Source organism: Loxodonta africana, chromosome 14 (genome assembly GCF_030014295.1).
Source record: "Loxodonta africana isolate mLoxAfr1 chromosome 14, mLoxAfr1.hap2, whole genome shotgun sequence".
NCBI classification, from domain to species: domain Eukaryota; kingdom Metazoa; phylum Chordata; class Mammalia; order Proboscidea; family Elephantidae; genus Loxodonta; species Loxodonta africana.
Window position 1 is genome coordinate 92,425,075 of NC_087355.1, and position 22,001 is coordinate 92,447,075.

General features: G+C 46.8%; 1 protein-coding gene across 3 annotated transcripts; it reads right to left on the reverse strand.

Moving 5' to 3' along the window:
* Positions 1 to 1,851: 1,851 nt before the first annotated feature.
* Positions 1,852 to 21,266, reverse strand: ZNF16 (zinc finger protein 16). 3 transcript variants are annotated; one of them, XM_064268296.1, is made up of 3 exons: positions 21,189 to 21,266; positions 17,301 to 17,496; positions 1,852 to 9,417 (listed from the first exon to the last, which is right to left on the reverse strand). In XM_064268296.1, exons 2-3 carry the CDS (start codon positions 17,485 to 17,487, stop codon positions 7,565 to 7,567), a joined length of 2,040 nt encoding a protein of 679 aa, XP_064124366.1. In that variant the 5' UTR covers positions 17,488 to 17,496; positions 21,189 to 21,266; the 3' UTR covers positions 1,852 to 7,564. The 3 variants fall into 3 exon arrangements, with proteins under 3 accessions (XP_064124366.1, XP_003422982.2, XP_064124365.1); XM_003422934.4 differs by lacking the exon at positions 21,189 to 21,266 and adding an exon at positions 20,722 to 20,918; XM_064268295.1 differs by lacking the exon at positions 21,189 to 21,266 and adding an exon at positions 20,084 to 20,711.
* Between the last annotated feature and the right edge of the window lie 735 nt (positions 21,267 to 22,001).

A 22,001-nucleotide genomic window follows, 5' to 3' on the forward strand; every position in this document is an offset into this window, starting at 1 on the left:
TCACTTTGTTAACAACGTTTAGGGAACAATCACTGCCTTGGCAGAAGAGTTGGCACGGCAGCCAGGTGGTACAGTAGGTGTATGTTTATAAGGAACTGCCAAACTCCTTCCCAGAGGTTTTTTAAAACATTTTACATTACCATCAGCAATGTGACAATTGCGTTGATCCACATCCTTTGAAACACATAGCATAGTCAGTCTTTTTAAAATTTTAGCCATTCCAATGGGTGTTCAGTGGTATTTCATTGTGGCTTTAATTTGCATTTCCCTAATGCTGAGTGAATGAAAGGAGCCCTGGTGGTACAGTGGTTAAAGCCTTGGGCTGCTAACCAAAATGTTGGCAGGAGGAACCCACCAGCCACTCCCTGGAAGAAAGATGTGGCAGTCTGCTCCTGTAAAGATTACAGCCTTGGAAAGGTGGTTTTTGTTGTTGTTAGGTGCCATTGAGTCTATTCTGACTTATAGTGACTCTGTGTACAACAGAATGAAACACTGCCTGTTACTGTGCCATCCTCACAGTCGTCGTCATGTTTGAGCCCACTGTTGCAGCCACTGTGTCAATCAATCTCACTGGGCGTCTTCCTCTTTTTCAATGACCCTCTACCAAGCATGATGTTCTTCTCCAGGGACTGATCCCTCTTCGATAACATGTCCAAAGTATGTGAGTATCAGTCTCACCATCCTTGCTTCCAATTATTAACAGATCTTTGCAGCTGTTTCTTCTCATTTTGAGTCGTGCCATATCAGCAAATGAAGGTCCTGAAAGTTTGACTCCATCCACATCAATAAGGTCAACTCTACTTTCAGGATGCAGTTCTTCCCAGTTGTATTTTGAGGGCTCATCTCCCAGCACTGTATCAGACAAAGCTCTGCCGCTATTCATAAGGCTTTCACTGGCTAATTTTTTGCAGTAGACTGCTGGGCCGTTCTTCCTATGTTTAGTCTGGAAGCTCAGCTGAAACCTGTCCACCACAGGGACCCTACCGGTATTTGAATACTGGTGGCATAGCTTCCAGCATCACAGCAACACGCAAGCCCCCACAGTACGATAAACTGACAGACAAGTCAATTTGATTATAGTTTTAGGACCCACTTGTGGTGCATGAACTGTGGGAGTTCCTGAAGATATCCCAGGACTCTACCAAGCGCATGACGATCACAGGGGGTGCCCTCAACCCACATGGACCAGTTGTTCCCACTGGGAGCAAGAGTGTACGCATCGTCAGGCTCGTAAACCTAACTCTAAGCACTGTTGTGCGTTCAAAGAAAAGCACCTTGCCCCTTCACAGCAAGGTGTTCTATAGTGTCTTGTGAGTCATGAGCATAAGGAGCCAGGGTCAGGTTTTGTGTGTGTGCGTTCTGTGATTAGATATGACGGAAATATTCCGTTCCTTCCTGAGTCATTCTTTACTGGTTTTTCTCCTTTCCTAAACTCTTAAACTCCAATTTTTTCCTCACAATCTCTCTTTCATGTGGGAATATGGTGGCTGCATCATGAACCATGCCATCATTGATAGCTGTTATCCCTCTGGCCTACAATGATGACATCAAGCCAGGCATCACGTGGAGTCCCTTCCCTTTCCCAAATTACCCACCACTGGGGGAGAGTTCATGCTTAAGTTCAAGGTTTGTTTCAAGGCTACGAAGCACTTACCTTGTCCTTGGTCTTGCCACCTCCATCCAATACTCCACCTCTGCAGCACCCCCAAACACCTGCCCCCTGAAGATCCCCAGCTGTGTCCACTGGACTGTATCTGATTTTTATAACATACAAGATGCCAATTTTCTGGGAAATGATCTGGACACTTTTAAAGCTGGACTGTCCTGTGGTGGATGGGGGGGGGGGGGTGGGCAAGGTGATCCAGGCCATGCATAAATTTTTACATCACTAGCTTGGAATCAAGCTACCATGTAAAGCCTTAAGGGTGAGCTGGGTGTTAATGGAGATTTCTTTCCCAAGCCTGAGAAAATAATAGAGAATGAAGTGGATATGAAGATGAACAAAGAGTTTGCAGTTGTTGCTGATAGTGCCTCCACTTCCTGTCCTCAATGCCATCGAATGGATATGCCTGCAGTGCTCCAATAAATTCCCGTTCTAACTTATGCTGGTCTGGGTGGATATCTTTATTTGCCACCAAACAAACCTGAAGACACCTGGCTACTCTGCTTACATGTGTCTTCTTCCAGATGAACTATGGGATAATTTGGACTAGTTCCCAAACCTTTTCTATTAGGATTTCAACTGGGGCTGTATTTAACTCATAGGTCAGTTTAGGAGGAATTTTCATATTCACAATATTGAGTCTTCCTATGCATGAACAAGATATACTTCGTTATTCATGTCTCCCCCCACGTGTCTGTCAGTTTGTCGTACTGTGGGGGCTTATGTGTTGCTGTGATGGTGGAAGCTATGCCACCGGTATTCAAATACCAGCAGGGTCACCCATGGTTGACAGGTTCACCTATGGTGGACAGGTTTCAGCTGAGCTTCCAGACTAAGACAGATGAGGAAGAAGGACCTGGCGCTCTACTTCTGAAAAGAAGTAGCCAGTGAAAACCTTATGAATAGCAGCAGAACACTGTCTGATATAGTGTCAGAGGATGAGCCCCTCAGGTTGGAAGGCACTCAAAATACAACTCAGGAAGAGCTGCGTCCTCCAAGTAGAGTCGACCTTAATGATGTGTGGATGGAGTCAAGCTTTCAGGACCTTCATATGCTGATGTGGCATGACTCAAAATGAGAACACCTGCAAACATCCATTAATAATCAGAACATGAAATGTACAAAGTATGAGAGAACATGAAATGTACAAAGTATGAATGTAGGAAAATTGGAAATCATCAAAAATAATATAGAACACATAAAGATTGACATCCTAGGCATTAGTGAACTGAAATGGACTGGTATTAGTCATTTTGAATCACAATCATATGGCCTACTATGCCGAGAATGACAACTTGAAGAGGAATGCTGTTGCATTCATCTCAAAAAGAACATTTCAAGATCTATCCTAAACTACGATGCTGCAAGTGGTAGGATAATATCCATACACCTACCAGGAAGATCAATTAATACAAGTATTATTCACATTTACACACCAGCCATTGAGGCCAAAGATGAAGAAATGGAAGATTTTTACCAGCTTCTGCAGTCTGAAATTGATTGAACATGCAGACAGGATACACTGATAATTACTGGTGTTTGGAATGTGAAAGCTGGAAACAAAGAAGGATCGGTAGTTGGAAAATATGGCCTTGTTGATAGAAATGATGCCAGAGATCGCATGACTGAATTCTGCAAGACCAACGACTTCTTCTTCGTTGCAAATACCTTTTTTCACCAACATAAACAGCAACTATAGACGTGGACCTTACCAGGTGGAGTACAGGAATCAAATCGACTACATCTGTGGAAAGAGATGACAGAAAAGCTCAGTATCATCAGTCAGGATAAGGCCAGGGGCTGACTGCAGATCCGACCATCAATTGTTCATATGCAAGTTCAAGCTGAAACTGAAGAAAATTAGAACGAGTCGACAAGAGCCAACGTACAACTTTGAGTATATCCCACCTGAATTTAGAGACCATCTCAAGCACAGATTTGATGCGTTGAGCACTAATGATCAAAGACCAGGTGAGTTATGGAATGACATCAAGGATATCATACATGAAGAAAGCAAGAGGTCATTTAAAAGACAGGAGAGAAAGAAAAGACCTAAATAGATGTCAGAAGAGACTCTGAAACTTGCTCTTGAACATCAAGTAGCTAAAGCAAAAGGAAAAAAAGATAAAGTAAAAGAGCTGAAGAGAAGATTTCAAAGGACGACTCGAGAAGACAAAGTATTATGATGACATGTGCAAAGAGCTGGAGATAGAAAACCAAAAGGGAAGAACAAACTTGTTATTTCTCAAGCTGTAAAAACGGAAGAAAAAATTCAAGCCTCAAGTTGCAATACCAATTCTGTGGGGGAAAATATTAAGCGACACAGGAACCATCAAAAGAAGATGGAAAGAATACACAGAGTCACTATACCAAAAAGAATTGGTTAGTGTTCAGCTATTTCAGGAGGTAACATATGGTCAGGAACCGATGGTACTGAAGGAAGAAGTCCAAGCTGCACTGAAGGCACTGGCGAAAAACAAAGCTCCAGGAATTGATGAAATACTAATTGAGATGTTTCAACAAACAGATGCAGCACTGGAAGTGCTCACTTGTCTATGCTGAGAACTTTGGAGGACAGCTACCTGGTCAATCAACTGGAAGAGATCCATATTTATGCCTATTCTCAAGAAAGGTGATCCCACTGAATGCGGAAATTATCAAACAATATCAATATCACATGAAAGCAAAATTTTGAATATCGTTCCAAAGCGGCTCCAGCAGTATATCTATAGGGGACTGCCAGAAGTTCAAGCCGGATTTAGAAGAGGATGTAGAACCAGGGATATCATTGCTGATGTCAGATGGATCCTGGCTGAAAGCACAGAATACCAGAAGGATGTTTATGTTTTGTTGACTGTGCTAAGGCATTCAACTGTGTGGATCATAACAAATTATGGATAACGTTGCAGAGAATGGGAATTCCGGAACACTTAATTGTGCTCATAAGGAATCTGTACATGGATCAAGAGGCAGTTGTTTGAACAGGATAAGGGGATACTGGATGGTTTAAAGTCAAGAAAGGTGTGTGTCAGGGTTGTATCCTTTTACCATACCTATTCAACCTGTATGCTGAGCAAAATAATCCAAGAAGATGGACTATAAGAAGAATGAGGCATCAGGATTGGACGAAGACTCATTAACAACCTGCATTATGCAGATGACACAACCTTGCTTGCTCAAAGTGAAGAGGACTTGAAGCACTTACTGATGAAGATCAAACCACAGCCTTCAGTATGGATTACACCTCAGCATAAAGAAAACAACAATCCTCACAACGGGACCAACAAGCAACATCATGATAGACGGAGACGAGATTTCATTTTATGAAGAGGATTTCATTTTACTTGGATCCACCATCAATACCAATGGAAGCAGCAGTCAGGAAATCAAAAGACGCACTGCATTGGGCAAATCTGCTGCAAAGGACCTCTTTAAAGTGTTGAAAAAGAAAGATGCCACCTTGAAAACTAAGGTGTGCCTTACCCAAGCCATGGTGTTTTCAATCACCTCATATGCATGCGAAAGCTGGCCAGCAAATAAGAAAGATGGAAGAATTGATGCCTTTGAATTGTGGTGTTGGCGAAGGATATTGAATATACCATGGACTGCCAAAAGAACGAACAAATCTGTCTTGGAAGAAGTGCAGCCAGAATGCTCCTTAGGAGCAAGGATGGCGGGACTATGTCTCATACACTTTGGACATGTTATCAGGAAGGATCGGTCCCTGGAGACGGACATCATGCTTGGTAAAGTACAGGGTCAGCAAAAAAGAGGAAGACCCTCAATGACATGGATTGACACAGTGGCTGCAACAATAAGCTCAAGCATAGCAACAATTGTGAGGATGGTGCAGGACGGGGCAGTGTTTTGTTCTGTGGTACACAGGGTTGCTATAAGTTGGAACTGAGTCGATGGCACCTAATAACAACAACGTTCATGTCTCTCTTCTAACATCCCTCTGTAGAATTTTATAGTTTAAAAATAGAGGTTATTTACATATTAAAAAAATCAACAAGAACAAGGGGAAAACACTAACATGGAATATAACGGAATTAAAGCCTAATTGTGTTAAAATTGAATAACATAATCACTGTGAAAGCTGAAAAAAACAAACACAATCCAAAGACTCAACTAACTTTGTACACGATTTTTTGATTGTATGTCCTCAAATCAAAGAGGAAAAAAGCTTGTACACAAATCTTGAACTCTAGTTCATAGGTTGTTTTTACCTAATGGTTATGGATTAGGAGCCCTGGTAGCACAGTGGTTAAAGCACTCAGCTACTAACCAAGAGCTGTTTGAACCCACTAACTGCTCTGCAGGAGGAAAGTGTGGCAGTCTGCTTTTGTAAAGATTTACAGCCTTCGAAGCTCTATGAAGCTGTTCTATTCTGCCCTTTAGGGTCACTATGAGTTGGAATCGACTTGACAGCAGTGGGTTTGGTTTGGTTTTGGTTATGAGTTGGCAAATTCTGAAGCTACTTTTGTACTTTTGCTACAAAAAGAGCAGATCAGTAAATATACTAAGGATGATAGGAATCAAATTTCTGTCAAAAAGGAGTTACAAATACGAAAAGTGGAGAAGGGCAGAATGAGCCCTATAGTGATGGATTGGAATTGGCAGAATCAGTAAAAACTCATGTTTTTTTAATATATTGATAGGTGCAGAAGTTGATATGACACAGTGTGTATACATTTAAAAAAAAAAAAAAACACAAAACCAAAAAGTTACCATCAATTCCAACTTATGGTGACCCCATGTGTATTACAGTAGAATTGTGCTCCCTAGGGTTTTCAATGGCTGGTTTTTTGGAAGTAGATCACCAGGCTTTTCTTCTGAGGTTCTTCTGGGTGGACTTGAACCACCAACCTTTCAGTTAGCAGCCAAGCACTTAACCATCTGACTACCATAACTACACATTTATTTCCTAGCTGTCTGCTTAGGGCCCAGAAGCAATGATAACCCCAGTAGCAGTGAGCACAGCTAACACCCACTTCTTGGTTTCTAAAAACCATTCTCCACTAAACGGGACTAGGACTCCTTGGTAAGTGGCTAATTCCAGGGCTGAGGCAGGGAAAGGACAGATTGAGTGTAGAGTATCTTGTGCTAGAAAAGTAAAGGAAGTGCTAGAAAAGTAAAGGAAGTGCTAAAAAGTGGGGATGTCAGAAAGACACGGCACTTCATAAATGCTCGCTGATGAACAGATCTGGGAGAAAACCAAGCCCGAAAGCTTGTGGGAAGGAAGAGGTGTGTGGAGAGGGAGAGCTTTTGTGGGGCTGTAGGCAGGGCCATGAGGTACAAACTGGAGGTTGGGAGTCACAGCTAACTAGGGAGGATGAGAAAGCATGACTTGGATTGCACACAGACAACCAAAGGCTGAGGAACTTGATGGTTATGAGCATGTGCCACCTTTAGGAGAGGGTGACAGCAATCAGAGGAACCTAAAACTCTGAACTTGATTTTATGTAACTAGGGTTTCTATTATAGCCATTGACAAAGGACTTACTACTCACAACTAATTACCAAACAAGAAGCCTACTGTGGTTGTCTCAAGTCAACTGTCAGTTTACATTTTTGGTAAGGTTTGATTACAATAATAAATTCTATTCATGAATACTCAACCTTCATAATTTTCCCCCTTCCCAAGAAATGCAGCAAGGTGCTTACAAATTATTTAAAAAAGGAAGGGAAAAAAAAGCAGAGGTGACTAGAGGTGCAGAACAGTGGGTAGTGGGTTTGAGAAGGAGGGTCCTGGGCTTGGTAGGTGGCTGGACATTGGAGTGGAGGGGCAGTGAGGAGGGATTCTGGGCTTTATGTCCGGAAAGTAAGAGGCCAAGACAATGGCCAGAGAGGAGCTGGAGAGGAAGCCACACTGAAATTCACTCCCATCAACCCAACAGGCTACTCCCTTGTGTGAATCAGTTGGTGCTTGATCAGCTTTGACCGCTGGCTGAAGGCTTTCCCACAGGTGGCACAGCTGTAGGGCTTCACTCCAGTGTGAATCCTCTGGTGCTGGATGAGGACTGAGCGCTGACTGAAGGATTTCCCACACTCACCGCATTTGTAGGGTCTCTCACCAGTGTGGATGATCTGATGCTGGATAAGGTGTGAGCTCTGGCTGAAGCCCTTACCACATTCCATGCATGTGTAGGGCTTCTCTCCAGTGTGAACTTTCTGGTGATGAATGAGATTTGAGCTTCGGTTGAAGGCTTTGCCACACTGATTACATTCGTGGGGCTTTAATCCATTATGAATTCTCTGATGCTGAATAAGGGTTGAGCTCTGGCTGAAGGTTTTTCCACACTCAGTACATTCATACGGTTTCTCCCCAGTGTGAACTCTCTGGTGAAGAATAAGGTTGGAGCTGCGGCCAAAGGTCTTCCCGCACTCACGGCACTCATAGGGCTTGTCACCTGTGTGTACGCCCTGATGCTGAATCAGGGCCGAGCTGTGGCTGAAGGCCTTCCCACAGACACCACATTCATATGGCTTCTCCCCCGTATGTATGATCTGGTGCTTTCTGAGCACTGAGCTATAACTAAAGGCTTTTCCACACACATTACACACATGAGGCTTTTCTCCAGTGTGAATTCTCCGATGCTGAATAAGGCTTGAGCTCTGACTAAATGCTTTTCCACAGTCACTGCATTTATAGGGTTTCTCTCCGGTGTGAACCCTATGATGCTTAATGAGGTTGGACACCCGACTAAATGGTTTACCGCAGTCATTGCACTCATAGGGTTTTTCTCCCGTGTGAACTCTTTGATGCTTCCTCAGATGTGCGCTCTGGCTAAATGCTTTTCCACACTCGTTACACTCAAAAGGCTTCTCACCCGTGTGAATCCTGTGGTGTTTAATGAGGTTTGAGCTCCGCCTGAAGGCCTTCCCACACTCACTGCACACATACGGTTTCTCTCCAGAATGAATTCTTTGATGTTGGATGAGGTTTGAGCTCCGCCTAAAAGCCTTCCCACATTCACTGCACTCGTAGGGTTTCTCACTTATGTGAGACCTTTGATGCTTTTTAAGGCTTGAGTTCTGGCTGAAGGCTTTTCCACATTCATTGCATACATAAGGCTTCTCTCCACTGTGGCTGATCTGATGCCTGACAAAGCTGGAGTGCACACTGAAGGCTTTCCCACACACACTGCACTGGTAGGGCTTCTCACTCAAGTGAGCTCTCTGGTGGTTTTTAAGAACTGAGTTCTGGCTGAAGGCTCTTGCACATTCACTACATACAAAGGACTTCTCTCCATTGTGGATCACCTGATGCTGAGTAAGACCAGAGCTTCCTCTGAAGGTTTTTCCGCATTCACTACATATGAACCGGCTGTCGGGTGTGTGACCCACCTCATGGCTAGTAAGGTCCATGCTATAGTGGAAGCTCTGGCCACACATGCCGTACAGACATGACCCCTCTTCTGTAGACATTCCCTGACATGCTGTCGGGTTTGGGCTCAGACTGAAGTGCCTCCCCAAAACATTACAGTCCAGCACTTTCACTTCTGTCGAAGTCTCCTTAAAGAGCACCGTCATAGGTGTGCAGTCCCCTTCCTGGCATAGGGACTGCACCAGTCTCTCATCTTCAGGAACTCTCCATTCTCTTTCCAGTATGTCATCACAGAGTTCTCTGAGCTCAGGTGCCTGGGAAGCATCACTGACATAGCTTTCTGCTATTTCTGCATCTGATTCCAAATCCTCAGAAACTTCTTCTATCTGAAGGAGCTCCTTGTTCTCAGTCCCAGTGTCACAATCTGAAAGAATAAATGTAAAGTCACTTGGGAGGAAAACCACAGAAAACGAGTCTGCAGAGCCATCTCAGCCTTTTGCCTTCTGTGGAGGAAGCAAGGGGAGCAGGAACCCACGAAGGGAGGAGGTCCCTGGATATTGTGAGGGGCAGTGGAGCTGGAGAGCTGCCAAGTGATGCAGGCTGTCAGTGGACCCTGACCCACCCTCCCAGGGTTCCCCACCTCAGAACATGCACCTGCAGTTTCACTTCTGACTCAGGCCAAAACCTTGTGAGCCCCTCAGCCCCTCTTCTTCTCACACCCACAGCTGAGTCATCAGCAAGTCCTGTCAGCTCTGCCAAACCCAGGCCTCCCTCAGCCCACCTCTCCCACCAGTACAAGGACACACGACAAGCCTTTTACACTGTCATACATTCTACCCTGCTTTTTCCTTTTCCATGTGGCAAGCTGTAAGCTCCTCAGGCTGCCTTTGTTCTCTCAGCAGCAACTGATGGAGTTCTAGTCTCAGCCATACAGCCGCCAGTGTGAAACGGCTGGCCCCCTGCTGGCAGGTGCAGGGTAGCAAAGCCAGGGGCAGAGTCCCATGGAAGCACCATCCAACCTCCATGCAGCGGGCACTTGTGTGAACCTCCAGCTTCTGTTTGACCGAAGAGCCTTCAGAGACTGTGGCTATGTCCTGGGAAATGGGCCTTTTACCATGTAAACCTGCAATTTTCAGTGGGGTCTTGCCCTCGTAACAATCTTTACACTGCTGTGTCTATCTTTATGAAGACAGTGCTATGTATAAGGTGCCTCATGAAGTCAGAAGGGGGCTTTGGCATCTCTCTTCTCTCCACCAGAAGGAATGACAAAACCCTCACTGCCATGGATCCCTTACTCAAACAAAGAACTTCAGAGTCTGTCTCATTCAAACTGAGACACTCCAGGCTACACTGCCGTCTTCCTGTGCCTGCATGTTCAGTAATTTGCCCAGTCTCCCTACTTTCCCTCCTGCTCCTGGACAGCCTAGTCACATCAGGCCACAGTGCTGTCACTGCACTCAGAGCACTTCCAAGTCCTCCCAGGGCCAGTGTACCCAGGCCCCTCCTAACTCCTCTTGCCATCTCCACTCTTGCTGCTTCCTCTCCTGGAATGCTCTCTCCAGTAATCCTCACATTCCCTCCTTCCCTTCTGCCAGGTCTCTGCTCAAATGCCCCTCATTGGAGAAGCCTCCTCTGACCACCCACATAAACGTCTGCCTCCCCCACATCTCTCTCCTCGCCCCTCTTCCTTGCTGTTTCCTACACAGCACTGATTACTCCCTGACGGGAGCAGGGACTCTGCATCCCAAATCTGGAAAGCCTCCTTGTCTAGCAGTCTCAGTAATGCTGACGGCATGAAAAAAGGACACGGTTATGGGCTAGATCATATCCCCCCAAAAATGTGTTGAAATCCTAACCCCTATACCTATATAAATGCAATCCTGTTTGGACATAGGGTTTCCTTTATTAATAAGATCATGTCAGACTTGGGTGGGTTTTAAATCTAATCACTTTTGAATTATAAAGAGCAGACCCAACCAGGGCTTCTAACTAGTTCTTCCTAGCTCAGTCATGGCTGAGAAAGCATCACTGAACAGACCTAAACTTTTAAAATTTGGGAAAGCTGGAATGATAACTACAATAGGAAAAATTATAGGTTGAAACTCTGCTAGAAACTTAATCTCCCTCTTGGAAAACAAGGGTAGCGTACGCATTGCACAGTAACCAAATCTCTTGCCCTTGGATTCTGAGTAGAGTTGGAAACAGTGCTGTCCCTCTCGAAGATGGTGGCTGACCACCCTGCTTTGAATGTTTGTTGTTCCCCACAGTCCTGCCAATAATCCAATCTCCTGCATCAGGCTCCTAAAAGGGCTCAGAATACCTCTTCCGAGTCTCCCATTCCAGGGCTTCAACGTGTGCTGAATCACTCAAATTGTAAAACTTCAGGTCTGTTCCTATTTCGCTTCATTGGCCATGACAGAACTGGTTCGAAGCCCTGGACCAGACACAGAGAGATGCACACATGGTGGGCTGACAGATGCCTTGGGAGGATCACCAAGAAATCAAGGCATGCCCAGGGCTACTAACATAGTTGAGACCCTGATTTGAACTTTTAGATTCTAGGACTATGAGAAAATAAATTTTTGTTCTTTAAAAATCACTGCTTGAACTGGACAGTGGGTAGGAGAGAGATGCTGATGAAGAGTGAGCTAATTATATCAGGTGGACACTTGAGACGGTTTTGGCATCTCCTGTCTGGAGGGGGGATGGGAGGATAGAGAGAGTTGGAAGCTGGCAAAATTGTCACGAAAGGAGAGACTGGAAGGGCTGACTCATTAGGGGGAGAGCAAGTGGGAGTACGGGGAGTAAGATGTATATAAACTTGTATGTGACAGACTGACTTGATTTGTAAACGTTCACTTGAAGCTCAATAAAAGTTAATAAAAAAAAAAAAATCACTGCTTGTATTTCTTTTACAGTAGCACTAGGTAACCCTCTCCACTCCACCTCCCCACTCCTTGGGTCCAGTAGCCCCTCCGCCACACCCCTCAATTCAGGGTGACATCACTCTCCCTCTTTAAGACTCCTTAAGTTACCAAACACAATGACATTCTCTCCATTTCCCTGCCTTCAGTCTAGATGCTTCTTTCTTGGCAGAACCACCTGGGGTGTCTAAATGCAGACCTGACCTGGCCACATGTGTCCCTTATAGGGCCAGCCCCTCTGCCCACCACACCCTCCACCTTGTCCTTGATGATGATGACACTTTATGCCCTAGACACCCTGACATCTGTGGCATAGAAACACTGCACTCTCTGGATCCTCTGGCTGTCCCCTTCACAGGTACTAGAGACAGACGTGGGTACCTCTCCTTCCCTTCCTGTACTCACACAGCCCAGGGAGCCCACAGCCATGCTCTGACCGTGCGTGACCCAGGCATGGGGCAGGGAAGGATGAAGGCTATGATGATTACACAGACAGAAGTTCACAAAGCTTTTCTGTAAGGAGCCAGAGAGAACCTATTTTAGAATTTGCAGTTCTACGGTATGAGTAATGTTTTCTTCTTAGCAATCCCTTAAAAACCGCAAGCTGATCATAGCTTGTGCAATAAAGGATATAAAAAACAGGCCACTATACCCGGCTACAACCGATGACTGCCCTGACAGGGAACACAACAGAGAACCCCTGAGAGAGCAGGAGAGCAGTGGGATGCAGACCTCCAATTCTCGTAAAAAGACCAGCCTTAATGGTCTGACTGAGACCAGAAGGACCCCAAAGGTCATGGTCCCCAGACCTTCTGTTAGCCCAAGACAGGAGCCATTCCCAAAGCTAACTCTTCAGACCGGGATTGGTCTGGACTATAGGATAGAAAATGATATTGGTGAGAAGTGAGCTTCTTGGATCACGTAGACACATGAGACTATGTGGGCAGCTCCTGTCTGGAGGGGAGATGAGAGGGCAGAGGGGGTCAGAAGCTGGCTGAATGGACACAAAAATAGAGAGTGGAGGAAAGGAGTGTGCTGTCTCATTAGAGGGAGAGCAACTAGGAATATATAGCAAGGTGTATATAAGTTTATATGTGAGAGACTGACTTGATTTGTAAACTTTCACTTATAGCACAATAAAAATTAAAAAAAAAAAAACAAGCCACTAGACGGATTCTCCTGAGGGTGGGCAAACGACCCTGGATTTAGACATGACATCTCCAGTATGGATCAGGAGGTGCTGACAGGGAGGCATAGACAGCACTGGGTGGACTCAAGATGGATACACAGAATGGGCCGGCAGAAGGGGAGGGCCGAGCAGGAGGAAGCGGTGGGGCTAGCCAAGGGTGCACCACTGCACCACTTCCGGCCTGAGCCGACAAACAAAAATGCAGAGGGAGAATGGTGGAAGATCACAAGTTCACTTTTTGGATTTGTCAAATACAATGCTACTTTTCTCTGCACATAAACGCCCTGGGGAAAAAAACATAAAAGCCCTTCCTTAAAAAAGAAATATAAAATTAGAATTTTTTTTCACTTTAAGAAAAATCTTTAAAAAGCCATTAAAATCTGGGTTTAAAGGCTAAGAAAAAGGGTTAAAAGCAAATATACTTGCTTCCACTGTACTTGCTGCTCCCATTGACCCTGGCACCCTCTGAGCCCTTCTAGAACAAAATAAGCCTGTTAAGTTTTCTCCTGATAGAAAACATTCACTAAAGCCCCTTACCCCATGTGTCTGACAGTTTCTCTTACTGTGGGGGCTTGCATGTTGCTGTGATGCTGGAAGTTATGCCACCGGTATTCAAATACCAGCAGGGTCACCATGGTGGACAGGTTTCAGCTGACCAGGAAGACGGACCTGGCAGTCTATTTCTGAAAAGAATTAGTCAGTGAAAACCTTATGAATAGCTGCAGAACACTGTCTGTTACAGTGCCAGAAGATGAGCCCCCAGGTTGGATAGCACTCAAAATACGACTGGGGAAGAGCTGCCTCCTCAAAGCAGAGCTGACCTTAAAGACGTGGATGGGCTTGAGCTTTCGAGATCTTCATTTGCTGATGTGGCATGATTCAAAATGAGAAGAAACAGCTGCAAACATCCATTAATGATCAGAACGTGGAAAGTATGAAATATGAATTCTGGAAAATTGGAAATCATCAAAAATGAAATGGAACGCATAAAGATCGACATCCTAGGCATTACTGGGCTGAAATGGACTGGTATTGGCCATTTTGAATTGGACAATCATATGGTCTACTACACCAGGAACAAGAAATTGAAGAGGAATGGCATCGCATTCATCGTCTAAAAGAACATTTCAAGATCTACCCTGAAATACAGTGCTGTCAGTGATAGGATAATATCCATACGCCTACGAGGAAGGACAGTTAATACAACTATTATCCAAATTTACATACCAACCAGTAAGGCCAAAGATGAAGAAATTGAAGGTTTTTACCAACTTCTGCAGTCTGAAATTGATCAAACACGCTATCAGGACGCAATGATAATTACTGGCAACTGGAATGTGTTAGAAACAAAGAAGGCTCGGTAGTTGGAAAATATGGCCTTGGTGATAGAAATGATGCTGGAGATCGCCTGAATAGAATTTTGCAAGACCAACAACATCTTCACTGCAGAGACCTTTTTTTAACAACATAAACAGCAACTATACACGTGGACCTCACCAGATGGAATACACAGGAATCAAATCGACTGATCAGTGGAAAGAGACGACAGAAAAGCTCAATATCATCTGCTGGAACAAGGCCAGAGGCCGACTGCAGAACAGACTATCAATTGCTCATATGCAAGTTCAAGCTGAAGCCAAAGAAAGTTAGAACAAGTCCACAAGAGCCAAAATATGACCTTGAGTATATCCCACCTGAATTTAGAGACCATCTCAAAAATAGATTTGATGCATTGAACACTAAAGACTGAAGACCAGATGAGCTGTGGAATGACATCAAGGACATCATACACGAAGCAAGAGGTCATTAAAAAGACAGGAAAGAAGAATAGACCAAAAGGGATGTCAGAAGAGACTCTGAAACTTGCTCTTGAACATTGAGTAGCTAAAGCAAACGGAAGAAATGATGAAGTAAAAGAGCTGAACAGAAGATTTCAAAGCGTGGCTCGAGAAGACAAAGTATTATGATGACAAGTACAAAGACCTGCAGTTAGAAAACCAAAAGGGAAGAAAACGCTTGGTATTTCTCAAGCTGAAAGAACTGAAGAAAAAAGTCAAGCCCTGAGTTGCAATTTTGAAGGATTCTATGGGCAAAATACCAAACAACACAAGAAGCATCAAAAGATGGAAGGAATACACAGAGTCACTGTATCAAAAAGAACTGGTCAATATTTAGTAATTTCAGGAGGTAGCATACGATCAAGAACTGATGGTACTTAAAGAAGTTGTCCAAGCTGCACTGAAGACACTGGCGAAAAACAAGGCTCCAGGAATTGATGGAATACCAATTGAGGTGCTTCAACAAACAGATGCTGTGCTAGAAGTGCTCACTTGTCTATGCCAAGAAACTTGGAAGACAGCTACCTGGTCAACTGACTGGGAGAGATCCATATTTATGCCTATTCCCAAGAAAGGCGATCCAACCAAATGGGGAAATTATCAAACAATATCATTAATATCACACACAAGTAAAATTTTTCTGGAGATCATTCAAAAGTAGTTGCAGCAGTACATCGACAGGAACTGTCAGAAATTCAGGCCACATTCAGGGTGTGGAATGAGAGATACCACTGCTGATGTCAGATGGATGCTGGCTGAAAGCAGAGAATACCAGAAAGATGTTTACCTGTGTTTTATTGACTATGCAAGGGCATTCGACTATGTGGATCGTAACAAGCTATGGATAACACTGCAAAGAATGAGAATTCCAAAACACTTAATTGTGCTCATGAGGAACCTATACATAGAACAAGGGGCAGTTGTTCAAACAGAACAAGTGGATACTGTGTGGTTTAAACTCAGGGAGGGTGTGCGTCTGGGTTGTATCCTTTCACCATACCTATTCAATCTGTACGCTGAGCAAATAATCCAAGAAGCTGGACTACACGGAGAACATGGCATCACGATTGGAGGAAGACTCCTTAATAACCAGCGTTATACAGATGACACAACCTTGCTTGCTCAAAGTGAAGAGGACTTGAAGCACTTGCTGATGATGATGAAAGACCACAGCCTTCAGTATGGATTACACCTCAACATAAAGAAAACAACAATCCTCACAACTGGACCAATAAGCAACATCATGATGAACAGAGAAAAAACTGAAGGTGTCAAGGATTTCATTTTACTTGGATCCATAATCAATACCCATGGAAACAGCAGTCAAGAAATTAAAGGACTCATTGCACTGGGCAAATCTGCGGCAAAAGGTCTCTTTAAAGTGTTAAAAAGCAAAGATGCCAGCTTGAAGACTAAGGTGTGCCTGACTCAAACCATGGTGTTTTCAATTGCCTTATATGCATGTGAAAGCTGGACAATAAGTAAGACAGACCAAAGAAAAATTGACACCTTTGAATTACCGTGCTGGTGAAGAATACTCAGTATACCATGGACTGCCAAAAGAAAGAACATATCTGTCTTGGAAGAAGCGCAGCCAGAATGCTCCTTAAAAGCAAGGACAGCGAGACTTCATCTCACATACTTTGGTCAGGAGGATCAGTCCCTGGAGAAGGACATCATACTTGGTAAAGCAGAGGATCAGCAAAAAAGAGGAAGACCCTCAATGAGATGGACTGACACAGTGTTTGCAACAATGGGCATGACGATTGTTGAGGATGGCACAGGACCAGGCAGTGTTTCGTTCTGTTGTATATACGTTAGCTTTGAGTCGGAACTGGCTCGATGACACCTAATAACAACAACAAAGCTCCTTATGATTAGTGGCTTCCAGGTTTGTGAAATACAATGTAGATAATGACCCCAGTCACGAAACTATGCTTACATGAATGTTACTCATGGGTCTGATGCCGGCGATGCAACAGTGACCTCACCTGGCACCTCACCAAGTCTGTCTACCATATACCCTCCAAGAAGCACTTTTTGCTCAGATAGGGTTTCCCTTGCATCAAAGGCAGGGGACCCCCACTGGCCTGGCTGACAGGCTGTAGGGCAAAGCAAAGCACCATGGCAGCTATCACGTTGGCCCCCTCATGTGCCAGGTGAAAAAACCAGTGTCTTACTCAGGGCACCAGGGCCCAGGCCAAGAAGACTTCCTGCCTGTTCTCTAACCTCAGACCCCTGGGTCCATGAGGCACCTACTCCCAAAGACAACACAGATGCCTGTGGGGTGAGTGCAGGGTGATGAGAACACTGTCTCCTCAGAACAAGGGGCCAGTGCAGGACTCACTCCAGGTACCTGAATGGTGATGAGAAGCAGGGACAGCTCCTGGCTCAGCTTCACTGCAGCAGAGGGCACTGAGGAGTGCAGATCCAGGATGGGTCATGGCAGGAGTGCAGGATGGGGCCGAAGGGGTCCCAGGGGACGGTCCTGGAGCCACTGGCTCCATCTCCACCTCCTCTGGGCGAGCTCTAGGACTGGGCATGGCTGGGACCTGGAGACCAGTGGGGAAACATGTGAGCTGTGCAGAAGGCCCATCTACCCATACCGTCCTCCCATTGAGCACGGGTCTCTTCTTCCATCCCTGTAACCTGAAGAGGGTTCTGACCCCGGGCCTAAGTAGAGGGACCACCAGACACTAGGGCGAGAGACTAACCCTGGGGTGAGGAGGAGTGGCCACCTCAGAGCCTGCGCCCACCTCTCACACTGCTTGTTCCTGATGCTTAACAGGCCCTGAAGGTAAACATGCCAGGCCCCTCTACAAGGCAGGAAGCAGTACCTGAGGGGCCGTCCCACACTGCAGACACTTGCACAGTCACCACTCACAGCCACCATGGTGCCACACTGCCAACCCCAGCAGTCAAGTCTGCATCATGCCCTCACAGGTGTCCCCACCCCCAGGCCTTCCTCTCACAGCACCAGCTGCCCCCTCCCAGTCCAGGAGGACTTCTCCTCATCTCTGTCTTCATGTTGGTGCCCAGGGCTCCCTTCTGCTGCTGCATGGACTTCCTGGGTGATCTCTCCTGGTCCTGAGGCATCAATACCCCTTATCCTGTGAGGACTCTCAAACTCAATTCTCCAGCCCTAACCATTCCCCTTGACAGGAGATGGGACACTTCCACCTGGACACATGGTGGCCCCTAACATGGACTGAGTTACTGACCTCCACCTGCCACTGCCTGTCTGAGTAAATGTACTAGTACCTGCCCAAGGGCAATGCTGGGAGTAGGCTTGACCCCCGCCTCCCGTTGGCTCCTGACCTGTATCACCCCACTGGCAGGTACCTGACACCCCCATTCCTACCATGCCCCCAGCACAGCCCAAGTCATCTAGGTGACCACAACAGCTGCCTCCCTGGGATCCCTGCTGCCTCTGCCCCACAGTCATCCCTCAGCTGCAGTGAGAGGTGGTATCCAGCAGACCCTACAGACCTCCAAAGCCCCCCTACCTCTCTCTGTACATTATTCACTCCTTTGTCCTTTCAGCAGGCTGAGCTCTTTCGTGCCTCAGGCCTCCTCCAAGCTCTGCTCAGACACCCTTTCCTGGTCTCCAGTTCTTTGTATCATCGGAGAAGACAGCGTGAGAGCAGGATCCCACCCATCTTTCTTATCCCCATAGCCCAGGGAGGTGCTCAGTGTTTGGTGCATGAGATAAGGAGTCTGGAGCCATCATGGGAGGGCTCCAGGGGACAACAGACAGGCCTGATGGGCTAAGGTCACAGAGCTACAACAGAAGCTGGTGAGACTTCCAGGTCCCGGAGAGTTCAGAGGCCAGGGCCTGTTGTGGGCGCTGCCTGACAGCCTAAGGACTGGACTCGTCCTCTTGGACACACACTTTTCTAGTGTCTACTATGTGCCAGGGTCTGTTGGGGGTCAGGGAACACAACAGTGACCAGTATCCTCAAGGGCCCCAGCGGGGGCTGTTTCCAGGGGTAGCGGGGAGGCCAATGTGGGTGGAGAAAGGAAGAAGCAGGTAAAGCACAAGTGGCTCTGCATCATGTCCTGCAGGCCTGAAGCGAAGGTGCAGCCTACACCCTATGAGATGGAGACAGAGGCTAGAGGTGCTGGTGATACATGGAGGGCAGCCTTGGAATTGGCTCCCACCACCTCGTCCTCTACTAGGGTGCACTCTGTCCTGATGCAGCATCCTTCGCTGAGGGGCTCCCCACACCTTCCATGACTTTTCTGGCAGTGGTGAGGCTCACAGACAGGAGCAGGGTCTCTTGTTCCTTTCTGCCTCACCTGGAGGAAGACATGTGGTTCGCTTTGGATGGAGACAGAGTTGAGATGGCAGTGTAACTTGCTGAGAGTGAGGATGTGGTCAGGGGATCTGGATGGGGCTGAGAAGTAGCTTCTCTGTAGAAAGGTGGCAGAAGGATGGTGAAGGGAGTCAAGGTGATGGCAGGTGTCACCCACGGGACCCAGGCTGCTCACAGAATGGAGCGGGGCTGAATGGGGCTGCTGGACTGAGATCAGGAAAAGCCAGACAGTGGTGATCTCAGGAGGGCAGGTGTGGGGATACAGGTGGTGGGTGAGGCTGTGAGGCTGGAGTCCCTGTGCAGTAAGAGGGACCAGGCCAGAGCGGGGTGCTTCGGCTAAGCCTGGAGGAATTCCTGAGTGTGGGCAGGGCTCAGACATGATGTGCCTGTCCACACGGCGGCAGAGACTTAGGAGACTAGAGAGCTGACCCTGAGAACATGAGACCATCAGTGACTGCGTTCACTCACTCTGACAGTACAGGCATTCCATTCCATGGGGGACACCTTTCTCACTCTTCTCCACCCCAGGGGAGACTCGATCATTGCAATATTCACTCAACTTTATTTTAAAATATTTCAAATTACCATCATTGTTACTGAATGGGGCACTGGGCACAGTCACACAGCTCAATGTTCAAAAAAAATAATAAAAAAAGATTTACAGTGAAAATCTGCTATCCCTTCTTCAGCTACTTGGTTCTCCTTCCCAGTTTCTAGTGTTCCATTCCAGAATGCAGGCTTACACAAGCAAAGATGTATATGTTTTCTTTGCCATTTTAGCATAAATTGTAGCAAACTACCCTCGTTTTACACCTTTCCTTACCTCATTATATGTAGGATGGATCTTGCTGACCAAAACACAGACTGTGTCTGTGGTAGGCAGAGTGCCCCTCGCCATGTCCACATCTTAACCCCTAGAACCTTGACTATATTAGATACACAGTAAAAGGAACTCTGCAAAAGGAATTAAAGCTACGGACCTGAATTATCCAGGTGGACCCCATCTAATCACAGCAGCCCTTAAAGGCAGAAGTGATGTGACAAAAAAGATCCGGTAGAGAAAAACTCAGAAAGATTCCAAGCCTGAGAAGTCTTCTACGCTCCTTGCTGGCTCTGAGATGTACTAGGGCCGTGTGTGCTGGAGAGCAGCCTTGAGTCGTTGCTATGGGTGTCCCCGACTGACAGCCAGCAAGAAAACAGAGACCTCAGTCCTACAACTGCAAGCAGATGGCTTCAGCTAACAATCTGAATGAGCCTGGAAGCTGATTTTCCTTGCTAAGGGCTCAGCCTGCCGATGACCAACTGAAAGGACCATCAGCCACCCGCCCACCGCAGGCATCCACAGGAGGGGCCCTACTCCTACGGGGGAGAACAGGTCCTTCTCCACCCAGAGGGAGAATCCACCACCGACGGGGCCTCCCAGGCAGGGCACTTGGGGCTGCGCGCACTCCCGTTTCTCACCCGGCTCTGTGCAGTTCTGGCGTTCGCAGCAAGCTGCTGGACCCCTTCTTCCACCCCAATCCCCCTCGCGCCTGGGCGCACCATTCAGTGGTACACCTGCCCCGTCGCGCTCCAGCGCTCCTGCGGCGGCCTAGCCAGGCGGCCGATATCACCGGCTTCCGGGGCAGGGCCCCGGCTGCGCAGCGCCGACCCGCTCGGCCTCCCGCCACACAGCCCCCTGGGTACCCCGCCCGGGAACGCCGCCCTCCGAGGCCACGACCCCCTCCCGCGCCAGCAGCACCCGCCCCGCCTCGCCCCGCCCCGCCCCGCCCCCTGCGGCTCCCACAACCCCCCGCGCGGCTCCGCCCCCTCCCGAATCTGCGCCGGGCCACCGGAGACCGCACAGCGACCCGCCACGGACCGCGGGGACATTGAGGCCACGCAAACTCTCCGTTGGAAACGTAGAGGCTACGCTCGCGCGAACTCACCTCCTTTGGGGGCTGCTGGAGGCAAGGCCGCGGCGTCGCGACGCCAGAATGTCTCAGCCGCGAGGGCGCATTGAGCCCCGGAAGTCCCGCCCCGACCTCTGGTTCACGGCCCGGCGCAGCCGCTCTAGGCGTGAGAGGCCGGCGCGACTTTGTGGTTCGGCCGGTCCTGGTGCGGCTGCCACGACCCGGGCCCGAAAGCCGGTCGGTGCACCAAACAAGGTGGCAGCGAAATAAGAAAAGATAATTTATTAAAAATGCGGGGAGAACTAGATAAAAATACTGCACAAGTGGAAGACTTTAAAACCCAGATCCCCAGAACCGGAACGGGTGTAGTTGACAAAAACGTAAGGACACATACGGCAGAACTGAAGTCATTCAGTCAATAAGTAATTGGACAGACATACGGAAAAACTCATATTCCATACATAGGATATAAGCATTTTGGGAAATGCCCAATGGAACTTTTGCAAAAATTGATCATACACTTGGACTTTAATTTCTCAGATTAAAGTATAAAAATTTAGAAATGCATAATAAAAGGTTGACAAAGAAGCTTAACTATTGGAATTTAATAAACATTCTAGATAACTTTTGAATAAAAAATGACATTAAGGTCAACCGATTTTTGACAAGGGTGCTAAGTCACTCAATGGGGAGAGATGAGTCTCTTCAATAAGTATTGATGGGAAAATTGATCCATGCCTCACACCATACACAGAAAAAAATTACAAATGGATTAAGGACCTAATTTTGCTAAGTAAAACCATAAAATTCTAAGGCAAAAAAGTAGGGGCAACACCGTCAGGCCACGCT